Below are 24,196 nucleotides of genomic sequence, written 5' to 3' on the forward strand. Positions count from 1 at the left end.
CGCCACCGAAAGATGGCGCTATCTCACCTGTCCCCAAATGTTGGCCATGTTAACCTGTTACTGTTCTTTAAGAGTTCCTTTACTGCCACAAAATAATAAGAAAGAAATTACAACTATGTCCACGAACCTGTAGATGTTGTGGCAAAGCACTAGAAATCCAAAGTAAAGAATCTGCCGGCATATGGGCGTCTTAAACGAACGTGCAGTCAATGCCGCAGTACAACATTCGAAACTTTAGACCGCGATTCTGTAAAAAAACACCATGATGTCTTTTTTTTTTTATTTTGCAGGATTAGCCGCAAGGAATCGCAAGGAATAAAGAAAAGGCGATGTGCTCTACGGCACTATAGTACTTATCATTGGGCGCTTACCTGCGTTAACCTTCGTCGCCTAACGTTGCTTACACTCCGCTGACATTCAAACAGTTAACCTGCAATAACAGCGCGCTGCGCCTCGTTCATAACGATGCGTGGAAGTGTCAGCAGGAGATCGAAATCATTATGGATGGCAGAGCACACAATAAACTTTATTTGTGCGGCTCTTAATCCGCGGGTTGCATCCGCAACCGCGTTATCTCCGTACTCTGTAGAGTTCTGCTTGACGTCGGGGTCGTGGTCATGGTCGCCAACAATAGAATAGCTCACATAGAAAAGATAAACTGCGGCCTTTTGTTAATAAATGATGTTGTGAACCGCATTCAAGTTAGTCGGGGAGGATAGCACCTGGTTCCCTCTTTATCACTGCCAAAGGTATGTTTTAAGCCACCGTTTCCTTTTCTGGTGTTTAGTTATTACCCTTACGAAAATAGATTTAGACAGTCTATAGAACATGTATGAACCATTCTGTAGAGTTTTTCTGTCGCCATTCTGTAAACAGTAGTCAATAAAAAGTGTGAGAATATGTCTATAAAGAATATATAGAGATTCTGTAGATATTTGCATATGGACATCTAATAGACGATAGTTGATAGAATTGTAAGGCAATAAGTCATTGCGTTGCCTATAAACCAGTCTATATAATTTGTCTACGCATATTCTATAGCCAATACTCGTTGTAAAAGTGTAAGGCCATAAGTATGTCCATAGACTTGCCTGTACAATGTGTCTAAATTTTGTCCATATAATTTGTTTAAAGAAAGGCTTTATAGACAGATTTATAGACAAATGTCATTGGACTTTCTATAAACTGTCTAAATGGATTTTGTTTTTGTATTTGGCGCAAAAAACTTGAGACAAGGACAGACAGAAAGCAAAACACACAAGCGCAAACTTTTAACAGTGGTTCAATCGGAGCCGGATCACAGGTTTACAAGCCCAAAACCATCATATACAAGGCATGCGCAAACTATAGGTTACAGGAAACAACAACAAAAAAAAAGGCAGTTCTTTTCTTGTCAATTAAAGGTAAGTAGCGGTAACGTATCCCAGGGCAAACTTTTCGATTCGTGAGGCTTCATTTATTACTCGACTAGTCATTTCATCTTTGTGCCGGTGCACAATATCGTAATCATACGCGCATTTCTCAACACCTCATAAAATGCCGTTGTCGGTAAGATAAAGTAGTTTACGTCTAGCAGTTAGCTGCACCTAAAGATAAATCTGAGCGGGCAAAATTGAATCTATTATACCCCACTCTAAGATATAACACTATTTCGTGCGTAGGAACGTGGTAAACCCTTGTGAACAATGTGACTACTTCGTGTAAACAGTAAATTCAAGTATCAAATTTGTCCGCTTTAAATTTTATAAAAAGTTCGGTAGTTTTACGGAACGCAAAACTAATCAGTAATATGATTAATAAGTTTTAAAAAGACGGATAAATAGAACTATGCAGTATAATGTCGCAATTTGGAAGTGCCATATCTTATCTTCGAAAACTCTCTTAACTTGGAACATCATATGCCGTGAGGTACGAATAGCTGGCAGCGCGGAGCACCATGATGTTCCTGTCATAAACTAAACAGAAAAGATACGGGGAAAAAAGCAAACGCAAGAAACTTAAAGGGGTACATCCATTATATTTTTGATTATTCATGTTTTTGCGTTAAATGTGAGTTCCAGACATCTAAACTATAGAAAAAATAGTGACAAGCCGTAGAGCACCGTATATCATCATGATCATCATCAGACTATTTTATGTCCACTGCAGGACGAAGGCCTCTCCCTACGATGTCCAATTACCCTTGTCCTGCGCCAACCGATTCCAACTAGCGCCTGCGAATTTCTTAATTCCATCACCCGACCTAGTTTTCTGCCGTACTCCACTGGGCTTCCTTTCTCTTGGCACCCATTGTGTAACTCTAATGGTCCACCGATTATCTGTCCCATGCATTACATGGCCTGCCCAGCTCCATTTCTTTCTCTTAATGTCAATTAGAATATCGGTGATCCCCGTTTGCTCTCTGATCCACACCGCCCTCTTCCTGTCTCTTAACGTTACGCCTGACATTCTTCGTTCCACCGCTCTCTTCGCGGTACTTGTTCTCGAGTTTCTTTGCCAACCTCCAAGTTTCTGCCCCACATGTTAGCACCGGCAGAATGCATTGATTCTAATAATCTAATAGTTTTTCTACAGCCAGTTTGGTTTGGTTTCCCAGGAGGATACTGCGTCGTGACGCCATGGCGCAGTATATGGCCACGCGGGAGCCAGAAATCGCGACGTTTTCGCACTCGTTCAGGCTCGCTCCGTCGCCTCGTATACTACTGCTCGCAAATCACCAGATACGCACATCTCAGTTAATAGCTGTGATTATAACACTATAGTTTACGTTTTTTAAAAATTCGGGCAGAAACTATCTCAGGATGACTGTCGACGTTAATACGTCTTGCATTGAAGCAATGCGACGAACGCGTCATGTCTGAGGCGTGCGCTGCAGCCGGGTTCCTCTCGCGTTTATGATGATGATGATGACGATTTATTGGCATCCCCTTTGAAACGGGGCGGTGACGAATAGTCACCTTGCCTGCTTCGAATTAATCAGGTACGCCGTACATGCTTATCTTTGGACGCCCTGCGCCATCTGGTGGCACCGCCGCGAAGTCCGCGCATAGCACGTGTTTGATATATATGACTCGGGTTCAATTCCGCCCAGCACCGAATAATTAAAAAAAAGAAGATATTTTTTTGTCGTTGAACAGCGGCACATACACAGAGGCACACACCCAGTGACCCAAGCTGGCCTGAAAGAAAGACGGTTAGATACCTGCACGCACATCGGAAAGTCCGTGAAATGAACCCTAAAAATGCTAATCTCATTAAAAGAATGGGTCCGAGAACGTTTCCCTTAGTAAAACCGGATGAGACAAGATGCAAAGATTCACTTATCCACCACCCCATCCACAACTCAGTAGATCGCAAGCTGTCCAGTGGCGACAACTACAAACCAAATCATACAAGAGTCCGATACTAATGCACGCTATTTATCCAGACATATACACAACATATAGATGAAAAGTGTGTGGCACCAGAGCCACGCTAAAACACATGCTATGGGAATGGCAGGGACTAATGCAGGACAGTGAGAGCGAAGCCTCCATTGACAGCCTCCGCGCTCGATGGCCGGCCGCGCTGCTCAGCTCGAACCTGGAAGACCAACTCTGGGCAGTCCAGCGGGCCAAGGAAGTCGCCGAGAGGCAAGAACTCTTGGCCGTAACCTCGGCGAGTGCCTCAGCCCACTAACTCGCCGGGCACGAATCGTTCTAATTCGAAATAAAGTTTTCTCACCATCACCAACAAACCATGATAGGAGAAAGCCCAGAACATTCGAGTTTATTTAAATATTTGCTCTGTGGCACGCGATCGAAAGCCTTACTGAAATAGAGAAAAATTGGATCTGTCTGACTGGCCGCGCCGGGAGTTAAGGTAACTTCATGAATGGTAGACACAAGCTGGGTGATTATAGACAGACGCTTGCGAAGAAACTCTGATAACAAATTATTAGATTCAAGAAAATCCGTAATGAAGTTCACAGTGACAAGTTCTAACAATTTTCAACAGGTGGAAGTTAATTGGTCAACAGTTTTGAGTAGCCTGTCTCCAAGCTTCTCATGAATAGTAACACAAACCAGTAACCAGTCACATGATAAAGGCGACATCTTTAAAGAAAAAAAAAAGACTCAGCTATCAGAATAAAAGATAAGGACTCAGCACACCGATGGCGGATGTAGGGAAGCCAGGTGCCGGCCATACCAATATAGCCAACGGTAGCCAGTTTGTGGATCACCAGAATGCCACCTGGTGTTTTGAGTTTAGCGGACCGCTGGTAGAGCCAGGGCGCGACTGCGTTTGAGAGAGGACTCTCGCCCACAGGGTTCGACGGGATTTTCGTGGCGCGGGCTGCTTTCCCAGAGCGTTCACCCCTAAAGGAAGCCGAGTGTAAAGGCCGGGGGAACGCCTGTGCCCATTTACCGGTGGGCAACCGGCGGCCGCGAGGTTTCGAACCCACGACCTCCCGCAGCCGAGGCGGACACTCTACCACGAGGCCACGGCTGCGGTTAAACGTGTGCTCGGAGTTAAAAGCACGGTGCTCGGAGTTAAACGTGTTTTTCAACATGCACCTCGTCTACAAACATTGTACACGTCATTTAGTGAAAAAGCAAAGTATTTGCGTCAGAGCACTGCACATAATATCGCACTCCAGTCAGAATTAGCAATTTTAATGTTACTAAATCTGTGGCTAGTACAACTCAATCTGGATAGCCAACATCTCGCCCAAGCACACTTCTGAGACACAAACTGGCGAAACCAGCCAAATCTAATATGGCGACGGGCGAATGGCTAGCAGCGGTGCTCTGGGGCCACGTTCGCTACGCTGCGCACTGATTTGTCATTGTTTGCATCTTTAAATAATATTGTGGGAACCAAGAACACACACAGCGCAAGCAATTTCTTGGCAAAGTGGGCTTCTCATTTAGGAGCCGAGGTCGCTGCTGTGTTCGCCGGGCAAACAAGGAATCGAATACGGAATCACATGAGCGCACTGTGCAGCCAAAAGATTAATTTCACTGTTACAAAATTTAAAAAAAGAAGCACAGAAGTGCACACATAAAAAGAAGATGATCTTATTGCGTTTCAGGTAAACTTCAGTACTTCTTGAAAAATGATTTTTTTTTTACCTGCTGTCTGTTGGCACTCGCAAGGTACCATTTTTTTCCCTTTTGGTCGGAGTTACTGCACCACATTGCATAGTAATACGAGTGGTTACCCTTGGATGGTCTTTGATTTGATTCGATTTCCATTTACACACACACGTACAAAAGGAGTGGTAAATGGAGGTGGATGAGGGGAAAAAGCCGCACAGACGCGGCTTGAGAATACATCATGTATTTAGGTGTACACTTTCAGGTGTATATATATTTATCATATACACCTAAATTAATTAACCGTTGTGTCCATCAAGAAAAAAGTCATTTGAATGCTTCGCTCTAACCAGCGCGCCAGCTTGTCCTGACGTGCAGTTCTAAATTCATCATGAAGTATTTCAATATCCAATATCTACTCGAATGCTTTTTTTTTTTTTTTTTGTCACTCGCATCAACTTTTGGCCGTTTCGCAGCTCGCGCGCGGCCCGCTTTTGTGCCACGATGAGTCCGCGGACAACTGATTGCGATAACAGAAGCGTGTAACCGCGAGCAGCCTTGCCGAGCTTCCGTCTGAATTTCGTGGTTTAATTACGTTGCCGGCTACGTAAATTTGAACATAATAATGAGATCTTGTGTTTACTGCCAACGCTATAGGGCTACGCCACCGTCGCTCAGTAGAAGCGGCGCCGACCGCGTTGATGGGAAACTCGCGTGTTGCCCGGGGCCTGGAGAAGCATTACGCATAATGTCACGGTTGCCTTGCAACTTCGTATCAACTTTCAGGAGCGATAACACACAGCCTTGGGAAATAGAAGTGTAAAAAGCTATGCAGAAACCATCGATATCTATGGTCCATGTAAGCGAATAGCCTAAACGGACGAACGACCGAGCGCCAGTTTCCTGCTCCTTCATCTGGCAACTCGATTGCTCGAGAGCACGCGCGCCTTTCCTCACCTGCTCGCAAAGAACGAGCGAGTGACAGCCTCCCCTCCTCCTCCCTCCATTCACTCCCGGCAAATCGCGTGCCCCAGAGCACGCGCTCTTTTGTCGCCTTCTCGCGAACGAGCGAGCGACAGACGGCCTCCCCTCCTTTTTCCCCAGTCACTCCCGTCAAATAGCTTGCCCGAGAGCACGCGCCCGTTTCATCGCCTAGCGAAGAACGAGCGAGCGACAGCCTCCCCTCCTGCTCCTTCCAACTACTCCTGGCAAATTGCTTGCCCGAGAGCACGCGCCCTTTTCCTCGCCTTCTAGCTAAACACGAACGAGCTACAGCCTCCTCTCCTCCTTCTCTGGTCACTTCCGGCAAGTCGCTTGCCAGAGAGCACGCGCTCTTTTCCTCGTCTTCTCGCGAAGAACGAGCGAGCGACAACCTCCCCTCAGCCTATTTCCAGTCACTCCCGGCAAATCGCTTGCCCGAGAGCACGCGCTCTTTTCCTCTCCTTCTACCGAAGAATGAGCGAGCGACAGCCTCCCTTCCTCCTCCTTCCTCCGCTCACTCCCGGTAAATCGCTTGCCAGAGAGCACGCGACCTTTTTCTTGCCTTCTAGCGTAGAACGAGCGAGCGACCGCCTCCCCTCTTCGTTCCTGCGGTCGCTCCTGGCAAATCACTTGCCCGAAAGCACGCGCTCTTTTTATCGCATTATCGCGAAGAAGGAGCGAGCGAGAGACTCCGCTTCTTCTTCTCTGGTCACTTCCGGCAAGTCGCTTGCCCGATAGCACACGCTCTTTTCCTCGCCTTCTCGCGAAGAACGAGCGAGCGACAACCTCCCCTCCGCCTACCTCCAGTCACTCCCGGCAAATCGTTTGCCCGAGAGCAAGCGCTCTTTTCCTAAAATTATGGGGTTTTACGTGCCAAAACCACTTTCTGAATATGAGGCACGCCGTAGTGGAGGACTCCCGAAAATTTCGACCACCTGGGGTTCTTTAACGTGCACCTAAATCTAAGTACAGGGGTGTTTTCGCATTTCGCCCACATCGAAATGCGGCTGCCAAGGACGGGATTCGATCCCGCAACCTCGTGCTCAGCAGCCCAACACCATAGCCACTGAGCAACCACGGCGGGTAAGCGCTCTTTTCCTCGCGTTCTTGCGAAGAACGAACGAGCGACAGACAGCCTACCCTCCTCCCTCCGGTCACTCCCGGCAAATCGCTTGCCCGAGAGCACGCGCTTTTTTACTCGCTTTCTCGCGAAAAATGAACAAGCAGCAGCCTCCCCTCCTCCTTCCTCCAGTAACTGCCGGTAATTCGCTTGCCCGAGAGCACGCGCTCTTTTCCTCGCCTTCTTGCGAAGAACAAAAGCGCGACAGACAGCCTCCCCTCCTCCTTCCTCCGGTCACTCCTGGCAAATCGCTTGCCCGAGAGCAGGCGCTCTTTCCTCGCTTTCTCGCGAAGAACGAGCGAGCGACAACCCCCCCTCCTCCTAACTCCAGTCATTCCCGGCAAATCGCTGCCCCGAGAGCACGCGCCCCTTTCTTTGCATTTAGCGAAGAACGAACGAACGAGCGACAACTTTCCCTCCTTATTCCTCCGCTCACTCCCGGTAAATCGCTTGCCAGAGAGCACGCGACCTTTTTCTTGCCTTCTAGCGAAGAACGAGCGAGCGACAGCCTCCCCTCTTCGTTCCTGCGGTCACTCCCGGCAAATCGCTTACCCGAGAGCACGCGCCATTTTTCTCGCCTTCTGGCGAAGAACGACCAAGCGACAGCCTCCCCTCCTCCTTCCTCCCGTCACTGCCGGCAAATCGCTTGCCCGAGAGCACCCGCTCTTTTCCTCGCCACTTTCAGCGGGTGAAACGCCAGAATGAAATTTTCATTTTATTTGCGACCTTATCATCATCATCATCATCATCATCTACACCCACTGCAGGGAAAAGGCCTCTCCCATACTTCTCCAACTACCCCGGTCATGTGTTAATTGTGGCCATGTTGTCCCTGCAAGCTTCTTAATCTTATCCGTCCACATAACTTTCTGCCGCCCCCTGCTACGCTTCCTTTCTCTTGGAATCCAGTCCGTAACCCTTACTGACCACCGGTTATCTTTCCTCCTCATTACATGCTCTGCCCATGCTACCTTATAAGGATCCGTAATTTCAACTGCATTATGCTTTACTATTTATAAATCTATTATAAACGCTAGAATGTCTCCGGACTCGAACTTACGAATTTGTGTAAACTCACTCACATACCGGAGGTGGTCGCTCTGAAGATATTTTAATGAGCTTGTAATTTTTAATCGTTTTCTTTGTCGCATTCCTTAATATCTAGTTTAACAACGTATTATACGTCTGCTAAACTGTGCACATTCTCTGCGTGTTTTGACTTTTCTGGACAACGCAAAGCTATCACTGCAATCTATCACTGCAAGCTATCATTGCAAAGCTATCACACGCACTTTTCCACTGTTCCACATGGTATAAGGATCATCATCCAGCGTGCTATAGTCAAGACTCCAGCGCTCATGAAGTATAGCGTGATCATTAGCATGACTTAAATCTTTCACATATTTAACAACTGGCTTATTCAGTGCGCATTCAGTAATCACGGAATCATAAAATTATGCTCAGATATATCTAGCTCAATAGAAACATCAAATTGAGACAGACACACGATCCAAAACCGAGCTGCCATCACCCGGCTCGCGAGTTATATTGTGTACCATTCTTTAGAAGTTTGAAATCACCTGCCATTATTATATTCCCATGAATTTGCGTCGACATATAATTATGTAATTTCAATAAAAAGTCGGGGGAGGATGATGGTGGCCTGTACACCGCACACAATGTGAACAATATGGTCCAAAAGTTCAGCTTCAAAAATAAACCTTCATGATTTTTCATTTGTGGGACCTCAGTAGGTGAAATAGAATTTTTTTTAAAACGACTGCAACGCCACCTACCCGGGACGATTACGGCGAAAAAATTTGATGCAATTCATCGATCTAAGGATCACTAGAAATGCCGTCATGGAGTCGCGTTTTTGTTACGACAGTTACATGCGGTCATATTTGAGGAAGACATTCCAATTCAATTTTATTTACGATACTGTACGCGCATTAACGTTAAGCTGTCATCTGAGCTCTTTTGCAAAGAGTTGCCCCGGGGTGGCCGACCTCTCAACGTTCCTGCTATAACGTACACAAATCCCACCTCATAAATTTTGACCAGAGAGCCGTAATCAACGTGCTGCTGTTCATGCTTCAAAAAGTCTAAAAAAAAAAATATCTGAAGACAGTATACCATAAAGGCGCCTCCTGACGACCCCCCCCCTCCCCCCCCGACACGGCCGGCCGACGGGCCTGGCTTGTTATCGGCAAACGGCAGGCAGATATGAAGGCTGCAAAGAGCGGGACGCATAGATTAGGGCGCCATATAAAAGTCGGCCACAACGTCACCCCCCGCCTCTGTGCGCGGTCGCAGCGTAGCAGAAGCGACGTCGGTCATGGAAGACAGCGAGTTCCTGCCCAGCTGCTGGGGCCATCGGCTACGCGGACAGGCGCTGGTGGACCACTTCTTCAGGGAGACGGCGCGTTTGAGCGAGGAGACCAGAAGCCGCGTAGCTGCACAAAAGGACATCAGGTGAGACACGCTTTTACTGCGGCTAGCGCCTCCTGCAGGTTATAAACTATACCCGCTCCAATGCCTCGGTGTCAGCACCCTATACCGCAGAATTCTTTAGGGCAGCAGGTGGTGTTCGAACTCAGTAAGCCGCGCTTCAACGGCCGCTTGCCCCGTAGCGATAATCACGGTGATTTTTAAAGCAAAGCTTGCTTTGCCAACCGGTCGTCGGTTTCTCGCCGGATGTACTTGTGGATATATAGTGTTTCAGCGAACACTTTCAAAAATGTCTAAAGGTTGCCTGTGCCAGATAGCTCAATTCTAATTTATAAGCCGGTCTACTCGAAGCGGCGGACACTACTTGCACAAGAAATTGAAATGCGAAATTCACTAATTAACAAGAATTAGCTTACTAAGATTTTAACTAATTATCTTATGACCCATATTGCAAAAAAAAAACTTTTTGTACGCAAACAAACAGGGACAAAGAATAGGGGCAACACAAGGACGAGCGCTTTCCTTGTGTTGCCCCTATTCGTTGTCCCTGTTTGTTTGCGCACAAAAAGCTTTAAGATGAATCTGTTCCAAATAGGCCGACTCGCAGTTATGCTTCATATTGCAATTTACAAATTCTAGCAGTGGACTTCACAATGGCGGATCCATTTGGAACGAATTCTCAGGACGACACCAGTTTCTAGATATAAATTCCTGAACTTTGCGCAGAAATGCATTGGCATTCCCGTTGCTTGTGTGCTTCAGTGCATGAAACGACGTTTTCGTAGCAAATTAACTGGAACGCCACTGCATTTCTCCGCAAAGTTCGAGAATTTATACCTCGAAACTGGTGTCATCTTGAAAATTCGTTCCAAGTGGATCCGCCTTGCGAACTCATCGGCTATAATCTGTAAATTTCAATATGCGCCATAATGCGATTAGTTACAAAGTTAATGAGTGAATTTTTGTTAATTAGTCGATTTTGCACCTCAATTTTTTTTCAAGTATTGTTCGCCGCTTCGAGTAGACCAGCTCATCAACTAGAATTGTGATATTTGCCACAGGCAACTTTTAAAGATTTTTGAAAGTGTTCGCTGAAACACCCTGTATACTACAGCAACGTTAGCCAGCTCTAGTAACGTTGATATAGCATACGAGGTTTATACAGTATGTGCTCCGAATGCAATTACGTACATACCAGTAAACTGGCTTTATAAAACCTGTATGCGCACTGCCAAAGTAGTGAGAGATAACTCTAGAGAATAGAGACATCTATAGCATCCGCAACCTGCGACAAGAGTACGCGCGGCGCACAGCTTCTGTAGCACGTGCAAAGAAGTTTGCCTATAGGCTGTCGTGGTTGCGGGGCAGCTGTACCGATATTCTAAACCTGTGAAATATTATAATATATTTAGCATAGCGTTACTGTTATATTGTTACTGCTACCGTTTACGCCCGACGGCGCATGTGCTGTAGCGATCGGTAACACCATGCTACAAGTAGGAATAAGTATACAGAATGTCCCAGCTAGCGTTAGCCAAGCTCTTAAAAATAAAATATAGAATGTACGAGCACGCAGCCAGTGGCATGCTATCGGCAGTAACGTGCCGCACCACGATGGTCTCTTTTTCATAATAGAACTATCGATAATTTTCGATATCAAAGTTCTCGCGTAACTTTCCCCACCCTTGCGTCGCTGCATTTTCATGTGTTTTAGGGTATTAACCAGTGCAATAATTTATGCTCGTTTTTCCTTATAGCGTCTATATCATATTATTTATAACATATAGCGGGAATAATCGAGTTGTCGCCAGTGTGTCTCCCCATCTAGCCCGGTCTTGCGCCAGCATATACGACAACTAAGACTACTATATTCATTTCATGACAGTAAAAGTAGCATGTATACGCGAGCCGCTGCACAAGAACCCTAAGTATAGTACATACTCACATTGTGCCATGCTTTTCGTCTTGTGCCGGTGCTATAGCTGGCCGCGTACTCACGCCGTCGTCGCCCACGTGGAATGTGATTCCAAGTGTTTCTGGTTCCGTGCTCTGTGCGGGGGCGCGCGCTGCAGGTTTGGCGAGCACCCTCGCGAATGCCTGGACCTGTATCACGGCGGCCGGTCGCCGGGCGAGCGCCGCTCGACGCTGCTCTTCTGGCACGGCGGCTACTGGGTCGCAGGGGACCGGCAGTCGCACGCCTTCGTCGCCGATCCCTTCGTAGCGGCCGGCGTAGCCGTGGCCGTGGCCGGGTACCCGCTGGCGCCCGGCGCCACTCTCGACCAGATGGTCGACTCGGCCACGCGCTGCGCCCGACACGTGCTCGCGCTCAGGTCCGGACCGCTCGTGCTGGCCGGCCACTCTGCGGGCGCCCACCTGGCCGCCATGGTCGCCACGCGGCTACACGGTGAGTACTTTAGTCGTTAGAACTCGTCATGCAAGTTGGTTAAACAGAGAGATAGAGAAAGAGAGAGAGATGTCGAAGGGAATGGCAGGGAGGGGTTAACCAGGCTGAGCCCGGCAGGCTATTCCGCACTGAGGAAAGGGGACTGAAAGACGAGAAGGAAGAGAGAAGTTCACACTTTGCACTGTACACACGCAGTCAAGCGTTCATAGTCAGTCACAAGCGGTCATAGAGTCTGGTGCTTTTCGAGAACCGTAGCGTGGCGCTTTCTTGGCTTTATACATCGAGATATTCTCCTTTGTGAAAGGGCTGTCGCGTAAGTGCCCTAAAGATGTGCGAAGGGCAATACTTTCATCTTCGTATGCTAGGCAGTCACGCTGATTTAGCGCTGATAGCGCGCAATAAAAGCGTGGGCGCAAGCACACCGAGGCTCAGGGAAAAATGTATGTATGCGTAAGCATTGTTACACTTGCTTATCTCCACGCAGCCCGGTGTCATCATCAATATTATAAAACTGTCCAACCAGTACAAACGACAGCGCTGCGGCGACGCGAACTGCTGTTGACGGCGGCGCAAGGTAAATTGATGACGCAAGCAAACGCACGTCCAGGTGCGCTGATTAAGTTCCGATCATTATAAGCCGTTATCGCTATAACCGTTATGAACCGTGATCAACCGCACTCCAGCGGCGTCTGTGTCTGGTGCGGCCGCGAGGATCGTATCATATGACCGTATATGACGGTATCTTGAAAGCGACCTGCGGTGGCGACTGAGAGCGCCGACTGCTGACAGCCTCGTGTGCTCTGTGTTCTCGCCGCTGAGTTCGCGTTGAAGAGAGACGCGCGGGTCCCAATCTTGAAAGCGATCTGCGATGGAGGCTTATAGTGCGGCGAGTGCTGACAGCCTCGTATGCTCTGTGTTTTCGCCGCGTAGCTCGTGTTGAAGCGAGAAGCAGCACGAAGGTGTATTCTCTTGTTGCTGGGGGCGCTATCTGAAAGCGATCGTCTTACGGGACTGACGGACGGACGGACGGTTTTTCTCGTTGGGTCAGCATATAAATGCAGGGAATGTTGGCATGGCACGTGAAGTTGGCTCGAAATCAGCCATGCACTAGGGTCTGTCCTGAAAGAAGTAGGACTCATTCAAAAAAAAAAAAATTCATTCATGAGAATACTACAAACGATTAGAATTTTTCAAAGTAGCACCCTTCCACATCTACACACTGCTGCCAACGAGTTTTGCAGTTCTCGTACGCCTCCAGGAACGCCTGGACCGGAATGCTGTTTAGCTTCCTCGTCACGGCCTGTTGAACTGCCTCTACCGATCCGTGATGCTTCCCCTTGAGTGTCGATTTTATTCTCACGAATAGAAAAAAGTCTGGCGGGGCCAAGTCGGGGCTGTAGGGGGCTGAGGCAGCGTTGCCACCTTGTGCTGGGCAAGGTACTTCACTACGCGGAACGCTGTGTGGCTCGGCGCGTTGTCATGGTGCAGCCGCCAATTGTTGGCGATGGCTGGGCGGACACGAACAATGCGTTTTCGCAGTCTTTTGAGGACTTTCACGTAAAAAACTACATTAACTGTTTTTCTGGCTGGTACGAACTCTTTGTGGATGACTCCATGTCGATCAAAAAAGCAGATGAGCATGGATTTTTGCTTGGATTTGCTCATTCGTGCTTTCTTGGGGCGTGGGGAAGAAGGGGTGTGCCATTCTGAGCTCTGCCGCTTGCTCTCCGGGCCATAATGAAGCACCCACAGCTGGTCACCGTTCACTACATTGTCCAAAAAGTCGGGGTCCTCAGTCGCATGATGAAGAAGATTCTGGCAGATCGCTTTCCGGTGGGCCTTTTCCTCCTCTGACAACCCACTCGCGGCACGAACTTCGCGCACACTTTCCTCATGGCTAAGTTTTCTGTCACGATCTCAAAAACTTGGGTTTGAGGAATGCTCAAGTCATCAGCAGTCATTCTTATGCTCATCCTACGATCACTGTTCAGTAAATTTTTCACTCGCGACACATTTTCGTTGGTCTTGCTGGTCCAAGGGCATCTGGAGCGGTCGTCGTCTTCCACTCTTTCCCTACCTTCTCGGAACAGCTTGTGCCACTCAAAAACACCTGATCTACTCATGGCAGCAACACCTAAGGCCTCCTTAATCATGTCGTGAGTCTCTTTGCCCGTTTTACTAAGCTTTACACAAAATTTGATCTCGTATCGCTGATCCAGTAAACGCTCCATGATTCTCCGTGACGAGGCGTTTCGACAGGGATTCACAGTACAAGCGACCTGCTCTCTTCAACGGCCGAGAGCCGACTGCCAATTTTTCCCAGCGTTCCCAATATCCATCCCCCTTCGCCGATCCTGCGCGCGCAGACCGCCTCTCGTCCGCCCGTTCGACCAGGAGAAAAAAACCAGTCCTACTACTTTCAGAATTGAACCTGTATGTACCGTAATCTATTCCCCATACGTCAACAAATTTGATGAGTACTGTGCTATGGAAACAAATGAAGCTCCATACAGGCAAGTGAGCATTTCACGACCAAGCGTTATGACCTCCATTTTTGAAAAAAATTTTCATGCTAAACTTCCGCCTGTTCCTTTTTTCTTTTTCTTTTTCCCTTCATGCCTCACGCTGTTCGGGCTCTGTGTGCCGAAGACTAAAAGAAAGCAGGGTACTGACTGCTATAGTGAAAGCAGTGACGTGTGCAGTACCTGCATGTAGCTGTTTTATTTGTTATATTGTCAATTATATAATGCTTGCTGCATTCTATGTTACTTCTCGTGAAATGTTTGTCGCATTTTTTTTTTTTTTTTACTGAGAGCATTAAACAGTTGCTCCCATTTGTTTGGAGTTTTGAAATCCATAAGTTGCGCTGTATTGCTATTTTCTGTTGTATTAGCTGCGCAGAATACAAATTGGATAGTCTTTGCTATTCGATTCATATTCAATTCGACAATTCACTACTCAAAATGTTCGCATATTCGTTTCAGCTCGAATATAAGGGATAACAACACTTGCAGTGTCGAGGAAAAGAGACCGAGTGCAAGTTAGGACTTTTCTGAATGACTCTGCTGCAGAAGAGTTACTGCTGTTGCACGACTCTCCTGCTGCTCGTCTTGTTCTACAGCATTTTTTTTAAAGGGCCCCTCACCAGTTCTGGCCATTTTTAGTTGACAGGCGCAGTGCATATAGTGCGCCCTAACGATCGTGTCTGCTAAGTATTATATCCCTGCTTGCCGCTTAAACAGCTTAAATTTCAAGCCAAACGCCGTTTGCCCTTCTTCTTGCGGGCCCCGCGCTCCCAGTCGGAGAGTAGGCGTATATCGCGCAAGTACGCTATACGTACGTGGAAGTGCTGTGACGTCGTTCATAGCGACACTTGACTTCGAAAATTATTCAAGGAAACATCAGTTATACGTTTAATCTGTTCCTTCATGAGACGAATTAAAGTTTAGAGAAATAATAAAACATACAAACACAATGTGTGCGAGTTCATGTTTTACTTCGTACTGAAGCAAGAGAGCTGTACTGCTTCGTCTGCTTGTTCCCACATCGTGCAGTCGCGCGCGCAGAGGTCGAAACTGTGTTATTTTCTACCGTGTTCCAGAGTCCCGCGATCATGTTCTTTCATTTTCGTACGCCTGCTTCATTTCTCGTGATTGTGGCACTTAACAGATGTTCTCGTGCAGAGCTCGCAAAATCGTCCGCTGCACGAAATAGGACAAACGCAACAGCTTGCGCGCGAGACCGTCACCAGAAGTGCGCCACTCAGCAAAAACGCGTGCGCGCGCGCGCGCGCGCAAGAGAGAGAGAGAGAGAGAGAGAGGATATTAAAAAAAGAAAATTCATCGACGATTACGATGCTCCCTAATGCAAAATTTAGGCGCACCTGTATCCGTGTTTTCATTTCGCGATATATTGACTGGGAGCGGACAACCTGTATAGTGCGGCACATTGCATGCAAACGGAGCAGAGTGTGGTGCGACTGCTTCGCTTATCGGAAGATCACGGGAGACAGCGCGTGGATGACGCGTGGGCGCGATTCACAGCAGCCGCCGCAGACAGACCTCCGCTCATGCAGCGCTTTATTTCTATATATGGTATCGGTGGATGCGATCGCCGCATGCCATCGGTGAACGACGGCGCGCTACTCTGGCGCCATCTCATAGCGGTTGTCGCCGCGGAGCTGGTCTTGCGCGGCACTACGCTGCAGTGTGCAAGAACTACGTTTTTCTTCTCACACTTTCGTCATATACCTTCCTCCTCCGCTTTCCGCCTCGCGCTCTCTTCCCTATCGCCGTCTTTGATCCCCCGCTGCGCTCTGCGTGCGCTCGATTACACCGACAGCCGACGCCGATGAACGCCGACGCTAGACGCGCATGTACGGGAGTAATGCGCTCTTAAAGAAGACGGGGCCCGTGAGGTATTCGTCACGCGATCCTCCGGCTTCGGTATAGGAAAACGCAGAGAAGGAATTCCGCTTGCGGGGGCTAGACGGGGAAACGTGGAGAGCGTCTATGTTGGCTGTGAAGCGAGCTTCACAGCCAACATAGATCGTAGGTTCGCGCCACTTCAATTATTTCTATCTCTGCTAAAATTGTTGCAGTAGAACACTCCTTAGAGCGCACGTAACAACTTCCAGCGCCTAACCAAAATTTGCTATGTGGCCTGGTAAGGAGCCCTTTAAGTACATTAAACGGACCACTGTCAAATTTTCATTAACCAAAACCATTTTTGAGACGTGCTCTTTGAACGCATTCTGATATTCTTTTCTGACATTTGTGTCGATTTTCTGTGTTCGGGACTTATTTCGTCAACCTCTGCCCACACCATTCTCTTCCTTTTCACTATAGAGGCAAAGTGTTTCACCAGAGGTGCAGCGTTTTCGCTATACTACCTATTCCTGTATTTAATGATCATGTCGGGCACTGATTCCATATACGCGAGTTATAAACTTCAAGCTTCAACAGCAGTGAAATTTGTCGTACAATGTTGACGTGCGCAGGGGAACCCCGCTTACGAGGCCTTCTTCTCCTGTCGCCCGTCTTGGACGTGGTGGCGCTGCTTGGCAGCTCTGTGGCACGAGACGCGGCCATCGGTACCGACCAGGCGGTGCGCAACAGCCCGCTGCAGCTGGTCGACAAGCTGCCGACGCACCTGCACGTCGTGGTACGAATTTGGGCGCGCTGCTGTTGAACAACTTGCCCGCACAAATCTGTTTGGCCGAACTGTCACCATTGCTAGCAACTGTCGTCGTTCTCTGTACCGGTGAAATTGGGAAGCTCCGAAGGAGGCCATAACTTCTTTTGAAGCGAATAGCGTTATTTGGCTATCATTTTGCATGGTTGCATGCCGGTGGCCGGATATCTTGCCGGAGGGAAAGGGCAGCGCGTAAGCGCCGCAGGTCGGAAGAGGAGAGAGCGTTCGCTGATTGGTCTTTGCCGTGCTTGCGATTGGCCCGCGGCAGCTCCTCGGTCACGACTGACGTCACTCGCAGAAAAAGTTGGCGCCACTACGGCGTCCTTCAAAGCCAAATGTGAAGTTTCGGAACGTTAAACTTCACAATATAAAAGTTTAATATTTCTGACAGCAGCTTCGCAATTCGACAGACACAGTGTTCGACCTTCGCGTTCATGCAATATGTGCATAGTGCGCCTGAGAAAGCGCAAATGTGGTGCTTCTGTGGTGTTCTCGTGCCCTTTACTTCGAGCATGGGAAAGCTCCCAGCAATGGCTTTCTTCGCAAGGCGCTGCACCCTGTCTTACCTTTCACGCTTACCGCTCTCAACAGAAGACAATGTATGGATGGACGGTGTTTAGAAAAGCTAACATGAATAATTCCCAATTAACTATTTCTTTTCAGTGAGAACAACACCATCCGTTAACAGATTTTTTTTTTGTTTTTACTATCGCGATTGACCTTTTTTTCTTGTGCAGAATAGAAAAAGGAGTAGGCGAAGCCGCCTGTGTTATAAATCAGCCTGTAATGAATGTTTCAACAGCTATAACAACTATTATGTCGTGGGTGCCGAACCAGCTTAGCGTGAAACCTAACGCTCAATTTATAAGTGTTTACAATTGTAAGAGCGTTGACGTTGCGCTATCTTAGTGCCAAAGGTGGTGGTTATGGTGCTACAGGTAGGTTTTCCCCAGTCCCAGAGCTACACAGTTTAGTATGTTGCACTGTCAGCTGTTCGGGTATCCATTTGTCATCCGAGGTCGTATTAACGTTAGTTCACTTTAGTGGATAGCTCAGCTTCAACGAGCTCCAATTGGCTGAAGAAGTAGAAGCGGACATAACGGAAATTTTCGACGAGCACGCAGCCGTCACATTCTCTCTTTTATTATTTTTTCTTGCGTCTCTTGGTTCTTAACTGTACCGACCACGGAGTCAATATTTCGTTACTGTTGGCACGCAGTTCGTAGGTTCATACAGAGATGTGTGTGTCATACCTGTCCACGCTTTTAATCTCTTCTTCGCTGCGAAAACGTCTATGTCAACAATTAGCCAACCGGACCAGAATAAGCTACGTATGTGAACAGGGCTGTTCGGCTCTATACGTGACAGAGGGTAATCAACTGGGCGAAAATGCGCCCCCCCCCCCCCCCCCATTTTAAGTTCGGCTGCATCTCGTTACCCGGCTAGATCGACACTCGCAGGACCACGGGCTTCCGAGCGGGTTCTCCGGGAGGGGGAGCCCCGTCCGAACGTCACGCTGACGACGACGTCCTCTCATCGCGCGCTTGCGCAGGTGACGTACGCCGAGCACGACCCCCCGTGGTTCGGGCGCACCGCTCGGGCCTACCGCGAGGCCCTCGGGCGTCGGCGCATCTCCTGCGAGCTGCTGGAGTACGCGGACGAGGACCACTTCAGCTTCCTGCTGGGCGCGCTGCGAGACAGCGCGCACCGAGTCACCGCGAGGCTCGTCCGTGCTTCTTTGGCGGCGACCGCGCCCTCTCCGACGCCGCAGTGAGGCACCGAGGTCGGCCATCGGGGGCAAGGACGAACCGGTCCCCGCCGCCATCCTCGTCACGAACACTGAGCGACGGCGGCAGCGAAGAAGAAGCCCTCGCGGGGCCCGATCGAGTTTATCCGCCTCTGTTTATTATTGGGGAGGCCGGCGCGTACCATATACTTCCCGGCTGCTCGAGCGCCGCCGCGGTCTGTCTCGCTAAATCCGTACAGCGTACCGGAAGCTACACGGAGGCCGTCCTAGCGGTCACCGGCGAACAGAAGGACATAGCGCTAGCTCTGGGAGCGCGGACATTGCGTATTTGTCACTGCCCAGAGGGCGGACGCTCATCGGATTACCATACGAGCCGGCCGCGCAGTTCTTGCGGTAGCGTTTTCCTTTTCGTTTTTTCTTCAAGTTCAAGATTTGTTGCTAAGGCATAAATCGATTTTTATTTAGACGTGCACTTTGTGTCGAGGCTGTCTCAGTGTGTTTGAAAAAAAATAATCACGCCGTACGCAATAAGTCTTAATGTCTTCTGGAATAAAAGAAGCCTATTATACTCGGCATCCAAGGGTCTAGAGTGTCAGGATCGCCAGGATCCTCCCCACCACCACCACCACCTGTGACACAGCCGGACGATATACTTGGGGAATGCGTGGGGTCACCCGTATACATTTGACAAAGGCTGAATATGCATTTGTCAATGAAGAGGAAAGTGAGAAGAGCAAAAGGAAAGGCAGGGATGATAAGTAGAGAGGGAACATGGTTTGCTGCCGTATATGGGGGGAGGGGGGGGGAATGTGGCTGTAGAGATGAAAATGCAAAGAATGAACAAAAGGGGGGAGTCCATCACGCCTGTCACGCTCTGTCACAAGCGTAAGTCTGTCTTGGAATACGCGGGAAGTGATGTGCCGACCTAGAACTTGACCACGTTTCGTATTCTTGCGATTGTGATGCATATATATATATATATATATACACAAACACAAACCAGCCCGGTCTTATACCTTACATACTTCAAATATAAACCCGTCTTTAAAATCACAACAGGGCTTTCGAACACCGCTGTCTAAGCGTCTGTTGAGACGAGAAGACTGCGATCAGATGCGAGACGTTTGTCAGGCTCACCGAGAGCGCCGAAGACGATGTATAAGAAGGGCAAAGAGTATAGTCACAGGCGTTCAAAGAAATGAGGACAACGGGAGCATGAGCATTGCCGAGTCCTCCCCTCCCCCCCCCCCCCCCCCTCAATAGGAGCCAGCCACTCCCAAATTTTTTTCCCGAATAAGCTCCCCTTCTTTCTCCTGCACAGAATGTATTTCCACATGCCGGATGGGTGGTGACAGACATAAGGACATATTTTTTTTGCAGACTCAAACTGCAGTTGAGGTCAACCTAATATGAAGCATAGAATAATGTAACTGTCGTGAAGCGAACGGTTATGTGGAGATCATATGCTGCAGTGTTTATGTTTATAACAACTTAGATAGAATGTTTCTAGCGGTAATATATATATATATATATATATATATATATATATATATATATATATATATATATATATATATATATATATATATATATATATATATATATATGTGAAATTGAAAGCAAACTAAAACCCAGTGGCAATGTACAACGTGAAAAAAAAAAAAAAAAAAAGCACTCAGTAGCCATCTTGCTGCAAATTGTAAGAAGTGCAGTTGCCGGCCTGAATTCGAAAGAAAAAAAAAGTAAAGTTTTAGCAAATAGCAGCGACCAAATGACCGGGGAAATAATCGAAGCCCATAGAACACCAATATTGAAAGAGAAATGTGTCCCTGCACCATCTATTTTGCTAGTGGAAAAAAATAATTCCCATATTTATCTGCTCAGGTATGACCAGACGCATTTAGCACAAGCGTGCACTATTGTGTAAAAGGATGGACAACCTCTTTTTATTTTTTTTTGTTTTTTTCTTTAATGCATTTCGCAACTCACTATAGCTTACTTAAAAAAAAAGGTTTGTCTGTCGCAGTAATAAATCAGTTCATAGCAGCGCAACGTGTCGTTTTCCATGTGCTTTGACCTGTGTTCGTTTCTTTGAGCGATGCTTCCACCTGAAAGTGGATAACCAACTAGCCGATGCTCGGCGAAGAGACAGCACAGCCCACAATGATGATCACTCACATACTCGGGATTGAGAGGAAATACACGGCGGGTGACAATGTACAGATACGGAAGAAGTGCATAATAAGCTTTCTCTCCAATATATATATATATATATATATATATATATATATATATATATATATAAGGACGCAACACAACAGGAGGCCGACTAGGCATTTTTTGTACATGCACGCAATAGGTTGCTTTCTTTCGACAAAGACTGCATATAAAGGGTGTTTCGAAAGAGTCTTGAAGGGGTATGTAGTGCGGGCAGCTTACCTGGCGACAATGCACTGAGACACGGTTTGTACGCGGGTGTGACCACTCTCGACAAGAGAGCGAGACAGAAAAAAGGGGAAAGGCAGGGAGGTTAACCAGATCGGTAGATCCAGTTTGCTACCCTACGCTGAGAAGGGAGCGTAATAGCAAAGTAGAGATAAAGAAAGAAAAGAGCATAGACATACAATCACAGTCAAATACTGTCACCGCGTATACCGTCACCGCACAGCACAGTAGCACTTGCAGCACTATAAACATCTGTTCAGGCTACAGCCGCTTGTCCAACACTCTCGACAAGAAATATATTATACGTGCAGATGTGCGACTGCGAATTACTCTAGCGCGAAAAGAACCGCTAAGGCCGCAAATAATCCGCAGTTGTTGCACCACCCCACTTGGTACAGGAGATAGTTTTCTATTAGCTTCGGAAGTCTGTCCTTAGGCTTCTGTAGTAAACATGAGATGGTTCGCTCTCTAAGTGGCCGAATTTAGCTCCGTAGCTTCCGTAACTCTGCTCGTTGCTAGAAAAGTAGCGTAAGATGAGATTGTAATGTGTTGAATACAAATGCATCCAAAGGTGTCGAAGTAGCACTCAGAATAAAGTCAAAGTAGCACTCAGAAGTTGCGCGGCAGTGAAAAGATACGAAAATTAACTCAGGTAAAGTTAAAATTTCGTTATTGTTTTTGTTGTCATCGTCGTCGTCGTTGTTGTTGTTGTTTCTGTTGTTGCTGTTGCTCTTGATGTTGTTGCCTTCCCGCTCTTTGCTGTGTCAATCGTTTGTTGTCGCACATGTTGGTCCCGAATACCTTCCACCACGTCACGAAAGAAAAACAAAAAAAAAGGTAGGTGGGTGGGAGGGGGGAGGCAGCGGCTTTTCTTGCTGAAGCTGTACAGACGTGGACTGCAAAAGCCTCGATCTGTTGCGTGAATCACGGCGATTTCTGCGTTCGACGTCTGTGACGCTCCGCAACGCACGCACTCGAATGGACCTCAGGCTGTTGGGCTTCAGACTTTCCTTGCTCCGGGACTGACCATTGGTTGCGTGGGAGATGCGTATACTGGTCGAAGCAAGCAGTCCCTTCGAAGGACAGAACGAACTGTAGCCACAAGCTCAAAAGAAAAAAAGAAAGAAAGAAAAAGGAGGGAAAATAAACACGCATATATGCAAGGCAATTCCTGCAAAGGAAGTTGTAGGAGTGTGCCAGCCGGTCAATATCCTCTTGTTTTCTCTTTTCGGCGCGCACGCGCATGCGTGTGCGTGAACCCGCTGCCGCTTCGATCGTTTGTATCCAGCGTATGCGCGCTTGTATAACGTGCTGTCTCGTAGAAACCCGCGCCATTTCCGATATACATGCACGCACCACGTGCACTTGTCGGTGCACAGCGCTGGCTTGGCTTCATTTTGAGCGATCGCGGTCTTTCGCATACGGCCTGTTCTGTCGCAACGCGCATCTGTCTGCGTGCATCCGCCGACTGTGTGGTGAATTCCCTCTACGTCGAAATCATCCGCACTGTACGTGCGTTTTTGCATTCATTTTTTTTCGCGTCAACCATTTATGTACGTCGGTTTCTTGCCGGTGCATGTGTTGTTATTGTGTTTGGTTATTGTTAAACTGCGCAGCATCGCCTTCATTTCGCTCATGCACGAGCGGTGCGGGAATCTTGTACATAACATGATGATGATGATGATGATGATGATGATGATGATTGACTGGCGTCCCCTTCGAAATGGGGCGACGATAAATAGTTACCTAGCCTGTTTTGTTTCATCAGGTATACTGTACATGTTCTTCAATTGAGGGTTTTTGTAGCCATCTCCATAATCTATCTTTCTGCCTCAAAACGTCTCGATCTACCTTGTAGCGCTACCCAAATGCCTGCAACGGATCCGGCCGTATAAATTTCCTCCCTGCTTCTTTTCCACGAATACTCTAAACGTCTTTTACTTATCTCGACAGCTGACCAATTGATGCTTCCGTCCACTTTAAATCCAAGCGCTCCTGGAAGGTGTACGTGACCTCCGGGCCTCACTATATATACGTGAATCCGTTCGCAATCCATTAGGATGTGCTGAGCGGTCTCCAGATTTTTTCTGCAGCACACACATGCCTCAGCTTGTTGCGAATATTTTCGCTAGTATGTTTTTGTCCTTAGGCAACAAGGTCAAGCCTCATATAGCAAGGCACAGCCCTTTGTGCTAAAGTACAGATTTTCATTCGAATTTATTTCTTCCCACTCTTGTAAATCTACATTGTCATTTTTGTTTCCATTCTTTTCACCCAATTCACTTATGAAGTAAAATTAATGACCGACCAGGAATTGCACGTCAAGCGCTGGTACAGCAGTGAAAGATTAGCGCACGATTGGCGCGACACATTTCAGAGTGCTGCAATAATTTTCATTTTCTGCTTTACAGTTCTGCTGATATATGTATATATATATATACATACATACATATATATATATATATATATATATATATATATATATATATATATATATATATATATATATATATATATATATATATATAGGAACCATTGGCAGTGATCGTCAATGTAAGCGAACAGCCGAACGCATTGCGAAAAATATTCGCGTTATTAAAAGAATCATGCGTTCGAAGGCGTATGTTTTTTGCAGTGAGGACAGTTAGGTAGCGCTTGCTGTTTCGTTGCATAATTCCGTAGAGAACAAAGCCGTTAACCTGTACATCTGTGGCGGCAGCTTTGCCCTCTCCTGTCGAAGCCACAGCGGGAAAAAGGGCGACAGTAATTCCGTAGAG

The 24,196-nt window shown here is 47.5% G+C and overlaps 1 protein-coding gene across 2 annotated transcripts in view; it reads left to right on the forward strand.

Annotated features, from left to right (window-relative positions):
* Positions 1 to 24,196, forward strand: part of KFase (kynurenine formamidase) — a 65,892-nt gene that overhangs the window by 5,653 nt on the left and 36,043 nt on the right. Inside the window, exons 2-5 of one of the 2 annotated variants that reach the window (XM_050184109.3) lie at positions 9,501 to 9,654; positions 11,703 to 12,034; positions 17,034 to 17,197; positions 18,780 to 19,549. In XM_050184109.3, coding sequence (XP_050040066.3) covers positions 9,501 to 9,654; positions 11,703 to 12,034; positions 17,034 to 17,197; positions 18,780 to 19,001 — 872 coding nt within the window. In that variant the 3' untranslated portion in view covers positions 19,002 to 19,549. Of the gene's footprint in view, positions 1 to 9,500; positions 9,655 to 11,702; positions 12,035 to 17,033; positions 17,198 to 18,779; positions 19,550 to 24,196 lie in introns of those variants that run through there. The other variant, XM_055073647.2, reaches the window with a different exon arrangement.

This window comes from Dermacentor andersoni, chromosome 4 (genome assembly GCF_023375885.2).
Source record: "Dermacentor andersoni chromosome 4, qqDerAnde1_hic_scaffold, whole genome shotgun sequence".
In the NCBI taxonomy this organism is placed as follows: Eukaryota; Metazoa; Arthropoda; class Arachnida; order Ixodida; family Ixodidae; genus Dermacentor; species Dermacentor andersoni.